We start from the raw sequence: 13,093 nt of genomic DNA on the forward strand, positions 1-13,093 counted from the left end.
AGGTTTACTTATGGCATATAGTTAGTTCCCGGAGTGCTTGCAACATCTCCCAACAGAGCTTGGTGGGTTGAACTCTCACAGAAGATGCACCAGGCTGATGATTCCCCCAACCTGAAGACTTTGGGACACTTAAAATCAAAGTTACACCTACAAAATCCTTCACACTGACAAGGTGGAGAAGAAAAATGCCTTCTGTGACCACCAGGCACACACAGCCCTGGGGCTGGGGCCAACCCTGTACCCAGGGCAGGCGGCACTGCAAGTGCCAAGAGCAGCATTCCCGAAGGAAAGGGGCTCTTCACCTTGGCTGCTTTCAGCCTCTTGGTTTGTCACTCCACCTCACGACAGACTAGCTTAGAGCTGCCACTGTTCAACAATTTAGAGCTTAATGAACAGATAGTTCAGAGCTGATGGAGCATGTGGAGGGAGGTGGGGGGTAACTCAGCTGTCAGGTTAATGGACATGGTGGAATCAGGAGCCAACTGCCCACAGTGCGTTGTCAAGCAACACTGCGTAGGGACGAGCTTAGTGCAGAGCTGAGTCCTGGGGTGCTAATTACCAGTGGGTAATTCATCACTTCATACACGTGCCCTTCCACACCAGCCACCCTCACCCCTTCCCTGAACAGGAATTAACTCCTCCTCAACATTGCACTGCGGATAAAAGCAGAGCAGTGGGAAAGGAGCAACTGAAAGCCCTGTTACCAAGGAGACCTACCTGTGTGGGCCAGGGACCGGGTGGCAGTAACTGCTCCCCCATTCCTCAGCTAGCAGCAGCTGGGGGACCTGAGGCTGCAGCCCCAAGAAATGAGAGATGAGGGCCCCACAGGCACCCAGGACAAAGCAAGGGCAAACAAACACTCAGCCTTGGGATAGGGCACAGGCCCAGGGGTGCCCCCTCCAGGTTCCAGCCCCACAGCACAGTAAGGCACAGGGGGTCCTGCCCTGAGACACCTGCAGAGGAGAAGCACAAAAGCCGAGCAGCACACAGCTAAAGAGCAGGGCTTCGCCTCCTGAGCTGGCGGGTGAGGAAAGCACTCTGAGCCATAACCTTGTCCTGGAGCAAAAGGGAAGCCAAAAGCAAGGGCAAGACCAAGGCTGATGCCCACGTGCTCTCAGTAGTAAATGCAGAAGCAGCTGTGGGGCCTACAGAGTTGGGGGAAAGAAGGGGGGCAGGAAGCTGGTCCCTGACTTGGGGCTCATCCCAGTTGCAGCATAGTCATAGTTAGTTAGACCACAGGACTGTCCTGCTCCCCTTTTCTGCTCTGGGGGGCTCAGTTGGAATTAATGTTTAAGAGCCCATCTGTGTCCTCCTAATGAATGGCACTGAGGTGGGGCTATTCAATTTGTGCTCCATTAATTAAGAGCATCTGCAGGCTCAGGGGAGCCAGCATGTCCTCCAGGGTTTGCATTAAGCAGTCAGTGGGAAGGCCTGTGCTTTAATTTACCTCCATCCTACTCAGCTTCTGTTGAAGTGAGGAGCTGTAGCTAACACAGCCTGAGCCTTTCAAACCACAAGCAAAAGGTTTTGGGAGAGCCTGCAGCTGGGCCTGTGCTGCCACAGTGGTGAGTGCGTTCCCTTCCATGCTGTCACTGCTGCCATGCTGGAGACTTTACCAGCCCTGGTGAGGTGGGAAGGGCAGGTCCTTTGCTTCAGGTGTGTTAGCTGCTCAGCAGAGCTTTGGATGACGAAAGGGATGAACAGTGGGGACCACACCAGAACATGCTGCTGCTTCCTTTAGGGCTGAGGTGACTCTTAGTGGTGGGGAGGCACATCCTACTGGTTTTCTCTTCCAAAGACAAGGGTACCCCCAAAGAGATGTGGGGCCCCACTCACCTTCCGGCTGTGCTCACTTTCTGGGCCTCTGTCACTGTCTGATCTCCGCTTCTCTGCTGTTCTCCTCTCCTCTGCCTGCAAGAGCATGGACAGGAATTATTTCAAGGATTCAGCAAGGTCTCCTGGCAGGGGAGTCAGTGCCTGACACTGTGCTCACCAGGACATCTAAGAACTGCCCAGAAAAGGTCAGCAAAAGGGGAAAGATTGGTTTCTGGGGCCCTGAATCAAACTGATGTAGAAAAAAAGAAGCCAGAAAGTAAGGGATGTATGAGAAAAGCAAGAAAAAGGGATGCATTCCCACAGACACCTCCTCCTCCCAAACTAGAGGAAGCAGTGTCCTGTATGGCCCCATTTCTCCCCAAGGCAGACCAAGTTTCAGGTACCTTTTCAGATTTGGGCCAAAGACCCAGGTTATGATTCAACTGTACAGGAGCTGGCAGCCCATCCTAGACACAGTTAGAAGCCAGCATAGTAAAACTAGGAGTGATTTTTGTCCCTATCAAACACAGTGCCCTTCTCCTGGGGTCTGTCCCTGCTTTCTGGGTTTAGCCATGCTGCCACCAGATTGGCAAACTCTGCTCTAGGGCTGATAGCTCCCGGAGGTGAAAATTAGCCCCTCTGTCTTAACGAGCTACAGACACTAAACACGAGGCACGCTGTGGGCCAGGCAGTTCTCTGGCCCTACGTGGGAATGATAATACAGATGCAGCCAAATCAGAGGCCAGGGTGGCATCACAGTAGGTCTTAGCAAAATAGTCTGCAGAGCATAAATATCTTTTAAGAAAGGCTTTCTGCCCCGGTTAGACAGTTTTGTCGGGGTGCCACCGGGAGGGCTGCTGAGCCCCTCAGGGCAGGGGGTTGATGCTGGCCCGAGGCTCTGCACAAGTGGCTCCCACTCCCACCCAGGCGTTGCCACAGCACTTGATTTGCAGGAGGGTGGCTGCCAAGTGGCACAGCATTTATCACGGCGGCCTCCCCCCGCTTTGTAACCCTACGTGGCAGCCCCAGAGCTGCCTCACACAAACACTGCCACGAGTGGAGAGGCCCTAGCGTGCCCTGCTACGGGGCTGGGGAGCATGTGGGGCTGAGATTATCACGCTGCCATTTTGCACCGCCAAGCAAAACTAAAACACAAAGAGGAAAGTCACAGCACAAACTGTCGGGTCAGCCGTTCCAGAAAGCATCCATGCGGTGAGGTCCAACCCAGGCTGGAAACGTGGTTTTTATTCCAGTGAATTGCCAGCCCCAGATTTAGCCCAGCATTACCGGCCTGGCTGTGGAAAACTTGGGACACCAGTCCTGATACCTGCTGGCTCTGCCCAGCCTCTCAAGGCAACTCATCCCTGCTGTAGCCTGCCCCTGTGTGCCTGGGGAGATGGGGCAGGGAGCGAGCTGGGGGCCGACTTTTGGGGGATTTTCTGTGTGTGCTGCATCTGAGGCAGGTGCAAGCGTGTCATGGACATTGCCCTCAGTGCATGACAACTTCCCAGGTCTGACTGGCGTGAAGCTGCTGTAGCTCCAGGACAGGGGGAAGCTTGTGTAAACAGATCCTTGGAAATCAGCAAGGTGTTAGCTATATTGTCCTAGGATTTCTCAGCAAAGATTTGGGGAATAAGCAGAGGAGTCTGTACTGAGAGAAGCCACCCCTCACCATATCCTGACCTGTTGCAAAACGGCCAGGATATGGTGAAAGATGATACTGGGTATTTATTTCAAAACTTGTTGCAAAAACTTATGTAACTAAAAATGCTCCCTCCAGCCTCTAAATCAGCTGCTTGTGCAGCCCCATTTGCAGAACCTAGTAGCAACAGATCTAACGAGTCTCTGCAGCTCCAGACCGAGACTTTGCATTTATAGAGAGATTAAACCAGCAGAAACCTGGAAACTTTGCTTATCTGAGGAGGCTGGCTGGGGAGCAAGGTGCAGATGGATGTTTAGCCTTTAAAGCAGCTGTAAAAGAAACTCACCATTTTAGAAAGAGTACAAAGGAGCCAGCTGCTGCAGAAGAGCTGGAGCCCCTCCTTCCCTGGGGAAACCTTGTGTGGGAGGAGAGACAGGAGAGAAGGAGCTCTGATTGCCTTGGAAATGCCAAAGACAGCTCAGAACCGGTGGGGAAACTGAGGCAGGGAGCTGCATGGGTGTGCTTATTGTTCCATCTGGGTCTGCATATTTCTCATACAAGCTCATGCAACGAATGATTCGGTTTGGACCCTTGACAATGCCTGATTGTGTCCCCAAAGACGGGAACCGGAAAGCTTGGAGCATCCGCACAGCCGGAGCACTGAGCCAGGGTGTGCGTAAGCTGCGGGGGGAGCAGTGTGCCTCTGCCTGTCTGCAGCCCAGCACTGCCTGACTTCAGCCCCGGCTGCCAAGGAGCCCGGGAAATGTGGGACAGCCCAGCTGAGGGACCGGGCTGCAGCACACGGGACACGGGAGAAGACGCAGCTCCTGCCTTGAGACATCACCCCGCAGGCTGCCGCGTGTTGGGCACCAGCTCTTCACGTAGCACTCTGTCACAGGGACGCTGCACAACTCGCCATCGTTTTACATGCCTCACTCAAAGCCAGACTGTCTTTTTCCTTAGTCTGTTTCTACTTTTGCTTCTCAAAGGGCACTGTGGAAAACAAGACCAAAAAATCTCGTTCTTGTCCACCAGGAAAGCAGGTCTGAACGGTGCAGTGAAGAAAACATGGTTAGCTTTGCTTTCGCACCGGCTCAGAAGCAGATTTTCACATTAGCTCCGTGCTGCCCCAGAGCTGCTGCTAGTCTGTTATGACACACCCAGGCTGTGGGGAAGCAAAACATGTTTTTCTCCTCCTTCCTCCTCTCCACCCCCAAAATTATGAAATATGACAATGACATTATCATCTCATAGTTTAACTGTTCCTGCACAGCAGGGGAAGAGAGGTGAGGGAACCAAAACCTAAAGTAGGCAGAGAAAATTACGTTTGTTTATCCTGAGATTATGCAAGGATTTCTCAATTTCTCACCCACAGGATGGTCTGAGGTGGAGCAGCGCCTGCTCCGAACTAGGATACAGCCCCAGGATCCCAAATGCTTCTGGCTGTGGGGTTTGTCTTACATCCCGACCTGCATATACCCAGCCCGCGTTAACGTGCAGTAGTGAGAATGCTGATGCTATTATCCAGCCCTCTTAATCATTGTTTTGTACTAACAGTTCTTCTAACCAAAAGGTTTGACAGGCTTCAACATCTCTGGGCTACTTCACTGTCTTCTTATTTCAAAAATAAGTACCAGCAGATGTGTTAAGTTAACCTTTTGGTACCTACATCTCCAGGCACGTGTTGACACCAGAACTGGCATTTCTGCTGCAGGAGGAGAGTTTTGTGAGAGCTTAGAGCTGGTTTTCCAGGGCTCAGATCCCCTGCTGGGCAGGATTTTTGAAACTAGTACATGAGAGGATTTTTTTTCTAACTCCTTCGAAAAATCTGCCTACTAATTGTGCTGCCTGAAGGGAGCTAAAGACTTTTCAGCCCCCCTTTCTGCCTATCTTCCCCTCCCATATGCAATGTAAAAGCAAGTGTTTTTCCCACCACAGGTTTGGTTCCTCTCCTATGGAAGCACCGGAGTCAAGACTCATCTGTGTAAGTCCCTGCAAGCAGCTTTTGTTTCTTGATTACAGATGTTTCTGATATACCATCCTGGGAACCTCTGTTAATAAAAGGACAATTTAAAAGCCCTGCAGCCCTATCAACTGTCCATTTAAAAGATCGTTTGTAACCTGCTAATTAACCATTGTGCTCCACTGGTCCCGGACTGCTGGCTCGCAGCTCTAATGTATTAATGATCCTGAAACACTGCCAGAGCATGGAGTGGCTTTTTAAGAAAACTGGTGTTAAACATTAGGTGGTATCCCCAGCCCTGCCTGCAGGGAGAGCACTGGTGCAGGTTTAGGGGCAGCCAGGCAGAAGTGGGAAGAAAGGGCCCAGATGTGGCACTTCCAAGCCAGTAGCAGCGCTGGAGGCCATGAAGTTGCATCAGTGGAGTGATGTGCTCAGGCTGATTCATCCTGCAAGGAGACAGGACGATTTGGTCCCACAGCCCTCTGTGCTAACAGAGGCTTTCACTGGGTAGAAAAAAACAAGGCTTCAAGATGGCAGGGTAATGTAAGGCACTGGGGCTGTTTCTGAAAAGAAAATCGTGAGAACAGCTTTTTTTTTCTTTGCATTTCCTCTTTGGCAGCTTCTGCCACAGATGTGCGCTGCCAGATGCAATGAGGTCTTGGGCTGACAAGGTTATGCTAGCTAGAAGCACCAAGGGTAGCAAGAATGGGAGTCTTCTTTTTTCTTTTATTGAATTTCATCATGAATAAAAATAGAGAAAAATGTGGGATAATGAGGATGCCCATCAAGTGTTTTAACAGGATAAATGTGGCAAATGCAGAGAGGAGATGTTATTGAAGGGGGAGTGATGGGGGTGATCCTCTCTCCTAGGCACCACAGGCCTCTGTGGGTGGGAGGACACAAATAACCCAGAATGAGCAGGGAACCAGCTGGGGCATGAGGCTAAAACCCCCAAAGGATGGACCGTGCTGGGGTAATAAGAGAGGCTGAAAGCTAATCCTTGAATTGGGGGTCTCAGCTCAGGTCCTAACACACAGCTACTCAGATGACAACACTGATAACCCATCAGGCTCTCCTAGTAGCTGATCAATTTGGGAATGAAAATGAAGTTTCTCTTTCGGATTCACTACTAATTAAAGGATAGAAAACAAAAAGTGGCAAGAAAATGCCAGTTTCCATGGTAGAAGATTAGCAGGGCTGTGCCACTGGAACATGTGCTGTGCAACATGCTCATAAATGGTCTGGAAAAGGAGCTGAATAGAGAGATGACAGTTTGCTGATGATACTAAATCATCCAGGGCAAAGAATGTAATTTGCCAGGAAAGAGCTGCAAAAGATCTCTTGACATTGAATGCCTGCATCATAAAATTACAGATGAAATTCAATATCAATAATACAAAATAACTCACAGTGAGAAAAATGCCCTTTCTTACATATACACACACGGTAATGAAGCCTGAACTATGATTAACACTCAGGAATGAAATTTTGGTCTTATTGTGACTAGTTCTCTGAAAATGTTAGCTCAATTATTTAGGAAAAAAAAAAAGCAAAGTAAGTGCAAAGTTGTTAGGATAATAGAGAAACAAGCTAGAAACATTGTTAATGTCACTGAGTACATCCACAAGAGCCCTCAGCTTGAATACCACCTACAGTTCTGATCTTCTTGTATTAAAAGAATATAGTAAAAATAACAAAGGCACAAATTAGGGCAATGAGAGTGATCGAAAATATAGAGCTACTTCCTCACCAGACGTGTCTAAATAGGGTCAGCCTCTTAAGCCTGCAGAAGAGATGGCTGCGGGGAGATGTGAAACGGGTCGATAAAATCGTTTGTGCTTTGGGAAAGTGAGCAGGGGATGATCTATGCGCTGCTTCCCGTGACGCAGAGACAGCAAATGGAGTTATCAGGTAACAAGTCTGAAGGAAAAGAAGGGATGCGTGTTTCAACACAGCTTGTCACTTAACACTGCAGCTCCTGCCTGGAGATGTTGTGGGGGATAAAGTTTAGATGGACTCCAAAAAAAAAAAAGAAAAAAGATTAGAATTCAGGCAAGAAAAAGCCAGTCATGGAAAAAGATGCTGTTCTTGGGAGAGGAGGCCCCTAACTTGGGGGCTGGTGAGCACAGGAAGGGAGGGATGACCGGCGGCTGCCCTGGTCTGCTGCTCCTTCCCTGTCGCGGTGCTGCTGGCTGCCCTGCGAGCGCGTGGTGCTGGTGCAAACGCTGCGGCACTCCCGCTCCCGCTAGCGCATGGCCTGTGCTGGCAGGTCCCAGCTCTGCACTGGGCTGGCTTTGGGCGGCAGAGCCCACCGGGGCACGTTTCCCTGTTTACCAGCTGGTTCCCTGTTTACCGGTTTTCCTGAAGTGACGCAGCGCTGAGCCATTCAGCCTTGCTCACACTCTCATCGTCACCACAGCTCGGGTGGCAGAGGCACGCTACAACCCCGCTTACGTGGGGGGAACTGAAGGCCGGGGCTGCCAGGGTTTGTGGGTGCTCAGATCCCACCGCTGCTGGTGGGATTCAGCGTCCGTTTCCAAAATGAATTGCCATCCCTGTGACACACGGTGAGCTCTGTAGGCTAAAATTATTTAATAGAGGTTTTATACATTTTGGAATTACTAACTGATCTGCTCTCTGCACTGCAGTCTTCCAGCGCCTCTTGGAGAAATGCACTGCTCTGAGGAGCAGCACGTGAGAGACTTGCCAGCTCTCAGTTTTTCAAGCACTTCGCTATCAGAAAAAAGAAATCATAGTTTAAAACAGTAAACCTTAACGCAGCTTAGGAACAGCTGAAGTGACAGGGTGGGCCAGACCAAATCTCCCCTGACTCACCCAGCCCAAGCTGGCACCATGTGCAAGATGCCAGTGTGACCTGTCACTTCAGGCCCCATCTGCTTCTGTCACTGATCCTGTGAAAAGGGTGACCTAGGGTGGCTGGAAGAAAGCGGCTTGCAGAGGTGACTGTGAAATCAAACCATTTAACTCTTACAGCCACATCCCTTTGTCACGTTGTAAGGGGCTTTGGTTCTGAGAGCTGGTTTTTGTCTGGCCTGTTGTAGGTGTTGTCTGAGGTTGCACAATTAAAATGGTAATATGAAGATATTTTCATTAAGTAGGGATGGAACAGGGCCTGATCAGTCTAGGGAAATCACCAGGAACAAGGAAATCTCCTCAGCTCAGCTGGACTCTGAAACATCCAGCTGGTAACAGGTATTGGAAACTAGAGTTTTGAACACTTTTATATCTCCTTCTAAATTATAAGATGAATCCAAAGAACCACAACAAACACTCCCACAAAAGCCCATTTTATAATAAACTCATTAGCACACTCTTCCAGAGCTGCCATTTCCCAGCCATGGGAGGTGTGCTCGGTGCAAGACCTGTGCTTGCTCCTCGCCTCCCATGCCAGCTGGCAGAGCGTGTGATCCCTGAAAACACCCTGCCCCCGGGAAGCTGTGAGCACCCGTTCTGCTCCCTCTGAGCTTGTAATAGCCTGGGGGAGGCATGCTTCAAAGCTCAGCAACAGAAATCAGGGGACAATTTTTCTGTGCCAGCAAGAAGCATGATGCCATTGCTATATGGGTCTTGCCAGCAACATCGGTCCAAGACTGCTGTTGAGCCAGACGGTGTGTCCAGCCAGAAGACCAGGTGATCAAGCAAAACTAATCTTTCTTTTCAATCTTAAGTAATGCTGAGGGCAGATACTGCTCCTTGGTGGTGTTATTCGATCGCTTGAGTTATATGACGCCTCTGTGGCTTTCCTGTGCTCCTGACAGACCCTTCTCTTGTTCAGCCACAGCGTGAAAGCACCAAAGGGCTCTGCACAACCCTTCTCCCTGTGGACGGCCTCCCTCTCGCCTCCCTCACAGCCCGCTGGTGCTAGAAGAGTGCCCGAGCTTCAGGCTTACCCTCTGCCAACAGAGTGGCTGGCTTTGGATTAAGGGGGAAAAAAAGGGAAGATTTAAATGAACTTTGGTATCTGAAGAGGAGCAGCGTAGAGTTGTTTGCATTCCTGGGGATTATCAGGATTACCTTCTAGCCCAAGCTGTGTGAAGGAGACCACTGTGGCTATGTACAGTCGAGGAAAGGAGTGATTGCGGAGTTCTGTGAGCTCCTTGCACCGCTATATGGAGGTAATTGCATTCATTGGGAATTAAGTTAAATGAATGGTAGCACAGTGGGAGCTGAAAGTAGCAGGAGTACAACCCAAGACGCCAACCTATGCTGAATCACCAGAATCAAATCTGCCAGGCATTAGGGACTTCACACCCTCTTTGCCAGTTCAAAGCATCGGATCTTCAGCGGTTCATGTAAGAAGGTGTGGGCAGACATGGCTTTGAGCCAGCACAGCTGTAGGCCTGGTCCCATCAGCACTCTGGATCAAACTGCTTTGGGGCCTGTATGAGCAAGGCAGCACCAAAACCGTATACGTGGACCCTCTGCCTCAAATTTCACATTCCATAATGAAAGTATAAGAGAGGTGACCTCTTTCAGGGCTGTCCATACACTTAAAACACGGCTTGGGCTCTGAAGCCAAAATCTAGGCACTCCTCAAGCTGCTCTCTCCTAGCACAGGCTCAGCCTTGCTGACCTCAGAGACAAGTATTTAAACAAGCTTGGCAAGAGCAGAAGTGGAGATGCTTGCCCGGGACCTCACAGAATGACATCTGACAGCCTCAAGTCCAGCTAGAGCCCAGGCACGGTCATGTCACCCTCCTCATGCCTAGGTGTGTTCGTGAGGCCTTGACTGAAATGGGTGACATCTGCCATGTGAACCTCTGTCAAACACAGAGTGACCAGTGGCTCAATCAGGCAGCCTCTGTGAGGTTTGTGGCATTCTAAAAACTGTTTGGTAGCCAAAAGAAAGGGGCACATGGGCTTTCAGAGCCTAAGCGAACTCTGGAAAGGAGGAGCTGAAGATTAACATGGGTAGCTAGGAGACGGTTGGCTGCTGTCCCAGAGAGGGTGCTGCACAGGTCTCCCAGCGTTCCTGGGTGTGTTTGGCAGCTACACTAAGTGTTGTTTTCCTGCATAGTCTTTGCTGACCCTGTTTGCTGCAGGCATTCTTACTTATCTGTGCAAACTTCCAAATAGGAAAATATCACATGCCTCGGTGTGTGTAAAGAGGAAGGTATTTGCAAAGAAGTATTTGAAATATGTTTCAAAGATTAACAAAGTTCAGCCAGCTCACCCAGTAGGTTGAGGCCAAGCACAGCAGGACTTGGGTTCAAAACAGATATTGCCCAGCTCTATTAACTTTTAAGTTGTGCAGCAAGTCAACAGGGCAGTTGACCCAATCTGCTGTATGGCCCCAAAAAGAAGTTGCTAAGAGACAGGAGGTGAGACTCATGCCCCAAATCTGGCAGTGGTTTCACCAATCCTCCCAAAACAGCATCTAGTGTTTCTTATGGACCCAGTATGTTTGAGAGCCTGCTAGCTCTAGATAGGATCGCAGAGAATGGAAGGACTGTAACCTTTCCTCCTTCACAGTAATGGAAGCTGGAGAGTTTTATGGTGATAAGCCCAGACTATCACTATGTAGTGTCTCCCAGTGTCCTGGTGCTGGGCTAGCTCCTGCTCTGTCTCCAGGCCAACACAAGTGGGTGCTGCTGCAGTCCAGTCATTCCCAACGTGCTTACCTTTTCCTTGTTGTCCATGGTGATGGCAATCTGCATCCTTCGCCCCCGGCGGAAAGCCACCAAATGGTCTGTCTCTTCTTCGCTCAGGTCTGGCACTCTGCCTGGGCCAGGGAAGCACTCGGTGCGTTTCTCACTGACGATCCGCTTGCCCTGGAAAGGACCGGATGAGTTAATGACACCTCTGTGAGCCCGGCGCAGTGACATCCTCGGAGAGTGGCCATCCCCAATTTGCAAAGGGTTTTGGTCTGGCAGAACAGAAACTTGAGCTGTAGAGTCTGTCCTTGTGGTTTATAGAGCCGCCACCCTGCTTTAAGGGATATGGGATAGTACATAGGCATGTTTAACTGAGCACAACTTAGGTAGGGTGGGACTTACCCTGTTCAGATGAACACTAATTGACATTTTTATTTTAGACAGGCGAGCCATCTTGAATTTGTCTTTGAAACAAACATGAAGTTGTTCTCTCGCCAAACAACACGTCCCAATAAAATTGAGGCTATGCTGCAGCAGAAGCCTAGAGGGTGAAAGAGGAGGGGAACAGTGGTGTTCTCTCCAACCTTGCCCACAAAACGAGTTACTACCCTGAAGTGTATTAACACCTGATAATTTATCATCTTCTTAGTCTGTGCATTCATATTTCTGGAATGATATATTCAGCAGTGGAATAGTTTAGAAAACTGATATATAAACTCCTTGAACAAGGGCAGTTTATCCGTTTCAGATATTATTTCCAGCTGTCTGTATCAGTTCATGACTTCACTGCATGGATTTACATCTGGTTCTTATTTTGTTAATTATCTTTGTTGCTTGCTGAGCTCCTGCCAGTGCCCTCAGACATCACTTCCACAAAATGAGCACATCTTTTGTGCAAAAATACATACTTTTTCTCATTTAAAAGTATCATCTTTCAGTTCCTTCATGTGCCTTTTTTTTTTTGCCTTACAAGGAAATTAGAGACTTAATAAGACATCTCCATCTTTATCTCTGATCTTTTTCTTTCATCTGTATGATTCCTCTGATTGAATTTACCAGGGATGAACAAACCTCAGAAGCTTCCCTCTCTAAAGGATGGTATATTTTACTCTGTTTTTCTCCTTGGACCTCCATGCATACCGGAGTCTTGATTTCAAAGGAGCTTAAAATCCCAAGTAAACTTCCGTGAAACTTGGGAACTCTTTGTTGCTACGAACTTGGTTTCAAAAACAAACAGCGCACACTGACCTCTGATTTGTATGGGAGTCTTGCAAGCATCAGTGGGTTTGCCATGACATATGACATCAAGATGACCTGCATTAGCCTCATCTTCTCTTGGCTCTGCCAGAAGTGCAGATGTTAGCATAGGGGGAGCCTTGCTGTAGACAGCCTCCGTCAGCAAGACCTTTTTTATCACTTGTTCAGTCATCGAGCTTCCTAACACATGATAAATGTTTTAGGAGGTCCTGGAGTATTTCCAGAATCAGACCTTCAGTCTCTTGTTTATTCTTCTTCCACATCTGTGTAATGTTGCTGTCTCAGCAGAGACAGTTCCTGTGTTAGACCGATGCATGTGAGAGGAGGAGTTGGCTCTGTCTACCAGAGCTGTGTGGACATGGTGGGAACCTTTATATACATTCCCTTGAGTACATACAGCTCTGGGCTTAGGTTTCAGCTGTAGCTCCTAACAAGTTCTGCTGCCCTTAGTAGGACCCTTGCTATTTCTGCTTTTCTTGAAATAAGTGAAGCCACATGTTGCATTCAAAGCAAGGATCTACTGCCAATCTGCTCAATGCCATTCCGGTACTTTCTGTGTTGTTCTCTATGTTTGTGTCAGGGCAGTCTCCTACTGTGGCTGCTGCTGAGGACCAACATCTGTGAGCCATCCCTAGAGATGCCAAGATGTTTTTTTTTCTGGAGAGAGTAAAATCTGACAGCCAAGAGAATAGGCAATCATTTAAATGTGGAGTACAACTCTCTTGGCATCTCCCATAGCCAGACATTTAGGTGTACTTTTACCTGCAGCCAGGATATATATCCTGGAAAAGTCCCCATACC

The 13,093-nt window shown here is 49.1% G+C and overlaps 1 protein-coding gene across 2 annotated transcripts in view; it reads right to left on the minus strand.

Annotated features, from left to right (window-relative positions):
• The window catches only part of CCDC9B (coiled-coil domain containing 9B), a 49,825-nt gene that overhangs the window by 21,533 nt on the left and 15,199 nt on the right, over positions 1 to 13,093 (minus strand). For both annotated transcript variants that reach the window (XM_026850261.1, XM_026850262.1), the window contains 2 exons: positions 11,063 to 11,212; positions 1,837 to 1,911 (listed from right to left, as the gene is read on the minus strand). In XM_026850261.1, coding sequence (XP_026706062.1) covers positions 1,837 to 1,911; positions 11,063 to 11,212 — 225 coding nt within the window. The remainder of the gene's footprint in view (positions 1 to 1,836; positions 1,912 to 11,062; positions 11,213 to 13,093) is intronic.

Source organism: Athene cunicularia (assembly GCF_003259725.1).
Source record: "Athene cunicularia isolate RWA chromosome 5 unlocalized genomic scaffold, athCun1 chr5_part2, whole genome shotgun sequence".
Taxonomy (NCBI): Eukaryota; Metazoa; Chordata; class Aves; order Strigiformes; family Strigidae; genus Athene; species Athene cunicularia.